Source organism: Rattus rattus, chromosome 6 (assembly GCF_011064425.1).
Source record: "Rattus rattus isolate New Zealand chromosome 6, Rrattus_CSIRO_v1, whole genome shotgun sequence".
Lineage (NCBI taxonomy): Eukaryota > Metazoa > Chordata > Mammalia > Rodentia > Muridae > Rattus > Rattus rattus.
This window is the reverse complement of record NC_046159.1, coordinates 16573792-16576046: the sequence shown is the minus strand read 5'-3', so window position 1 is coordinate 16576046 and position 2255 is coordinate 16573792. Positions and strand designations below refer to the sequence as shown.

Here is a 2255-nt window from a genome sequence, read left to right as displayed (position 1 = left end):
TGGCCTTTTTTCCCCTTGTCTCTGTTCAATTTTTTGTCCCTGTCTTTTCTTTGGACAGGAACATTTTTGGGTTAATAATTTTGATATGTGTGGGTGGCCCCATCCCTCAACTGTGGGGCAGTGCCTATCTACAGGAGGTGTTTTCTATAGGCTGTATCCCACTTTTGTTGGGTATTTTGACTAAAGACATCAAGACTGGCTCCTGGGAGCCTCTCACTTCTGTGGAGTCTCAGAATTACACCTATGATAATAACGACATAAATGTTTATGATATATGTATATATATACATATATATTCTATAACATATAGAATATATATTTGAAAAAGTTTATAATATATCAAATGGCTGAAGTACAATAAATGGCTGCTTTAAACAACATTAAATTATTTAAAAGTCTTCAATTTAGGAGATTACAAGACAATGGTTATTCTACCTATAAGAGATGCCTAAGAGATATGGGTATATATGTAATAAAACCAAGATAGAGCACGTGATTTACAAACTCATTGCATATTGTGTGTACTGAGACTTAAAAATTTTAATAACAAACCAGTTAAAAGGATAAATGCAAATTACACAGGAGCTTAAGCTGGAGAAATTTCTTCTTAACCCTAAAACTATATTTGTTTATTTGCATGCTTGCAAATGAGAAAGTATCTTTGCTCTAACCTCAACTATGAAGTACAGTAGCTCTTACAAGGCTGTGTAAACAAAAATCCATTGGAACTGTTTTATAAACATATTTTTTTTCTATAAAACCTGTACCAAACTCATTAACCAGCACTCAGGGTTGCTTTCCCAGTGAAAACTGGCCATGGAATTTCCACAAAGCAAGCTCTTCACTGAACAAAAATGAAGACCACATGAATCAGTGTGCTCATGAAATCACAACCAGTGACACAAGAGCTACATTTCATTTTTCCTCTTTTCAAAACTATTTCTTCAGACATAATGAGTGTCTTGGTAAGCATTGCAGGCATTGCAATGCTGGCACAAATTGTTCTTGGCACCTTCGCCAATGTCTTCATTGTTCTGGTGACCTGCACTGACTGCATCAGGAGAAGAAAATTGTCCCTGGCTGATGGAATTCTCACTTCCCTGGCCTTCTGCAGGATTGGCATGCTCTGGGTAATATTAATAAGTTGGTGCTCAACTGTGTTTCACCAAGCTTTGTCTTTACAAGTAAGATTTAGCATTTGTGTTGGCTGGGCAGTAACCAACCATTTTAATACGTGGCTTGCCACTATACTTAGCATACTTTATTTGTTGAAGATAGGTAATTTCTCTAATCTTATTTTTCTTGGCCTAAAGAGAAAAATCAAGAGTGTCTTTATAGTTGTACTTTTGGTGAGCTTGGTGCTTTTATTTCCTAATCTTATAATGGTAACCGTATGTGAGACAGTACAAGCGAATGGATACCGAGGCAACTTGACTGGGAAGACCAAACGGACTTATTTCATGAACCTTACAGCTATGATATCTTTTACTCTAGACAACGTCATTTCCTTCACCATATCCATGGTCTGTTTTCTTCTGTTAATCTATTCCCTGTGTAAACACCTTAGGACAATGAGGCTTTATGGAAAAGGACCCCACAACCCAAGTGCCTCAGCCCACATTAAGGCTCTGCAAGCTGTGATCTCCTTTCTGTTGTTATTTTCCATGTTTATTCTGTCTCTAATCATATCAGGTTACAATTATATGAAGCCTCTAAATGAACCAGTCCACCTGATTTGCCAGCTTATTGGGACCTTGTATCCTTCAAGCCATTCTTACGTTTTGCTATGGGGAAATAGGAGGATCAAACTGGCCTTTGTGTTGGCTATGGTACAGGTGAGGGCAAGGCTCTGGCTAAAAGAACAGAAACCTTGAAGTCCTTCAACCAATTTAAGAGACACGGTGTGACTAGTATGAGAGTCTGTAGCACTTTATGCTTCCTATTTCTTTCAAAACCGGACTATGTGTAAATTGTTTCTAGGGAAATTTCTAGAAAGCATTTTATCTTATCCAATTAAATTAGGGATTATTTGTGTTTGTGGACGTGTACAAAGAATATAAAAAAAGACTGCCTATTCAACTCTCTTAATAGTATTTTTAAAACCTATGTAATTAATCAAACTATGATTAACAAATTCAGAATTATGAAGCCAGGAATAAATAACATAAATGCTTATTTATCTTCTAATGCATAAAAACTTTATGGGATATTTTATGTATTATGTTAAACTGTTAGCTTGTTTCAAGAAATCGTTG

At 36.1% G+C, this 2255-nt stretch overlaps 1 protein-coding gene across 1 annotated transcript; it reads left to right on the top strand.

Moving 5' to 3' along the window:
- Nucleotides 1–881: 881 nt before the first annotated feature.
- LOC116902993 (taste receptor type 2 member 136) lies at nucleotides 882–1874 on the top strand. The gene has a single exon (XM_032905308.1). It carries the CDS (start codon nucleotides 882–884, stop codon nucleotides 1872–1874), a length of 993 nt encoding a protein of 330 aa, XP_032761199.1.
- Nucleotides 1875–2255: the final 381 nt, after the last annotated feature.

What these genes read in the sequence shown, in the direction of transcription:
- LOC116902993 (XM_032905308.1), top strand. Translation starts at nt 882, where the DNA reads ATGAAATCACAACCAGTGACACAAGAGCTACATTTCATTTTTCCTCTT.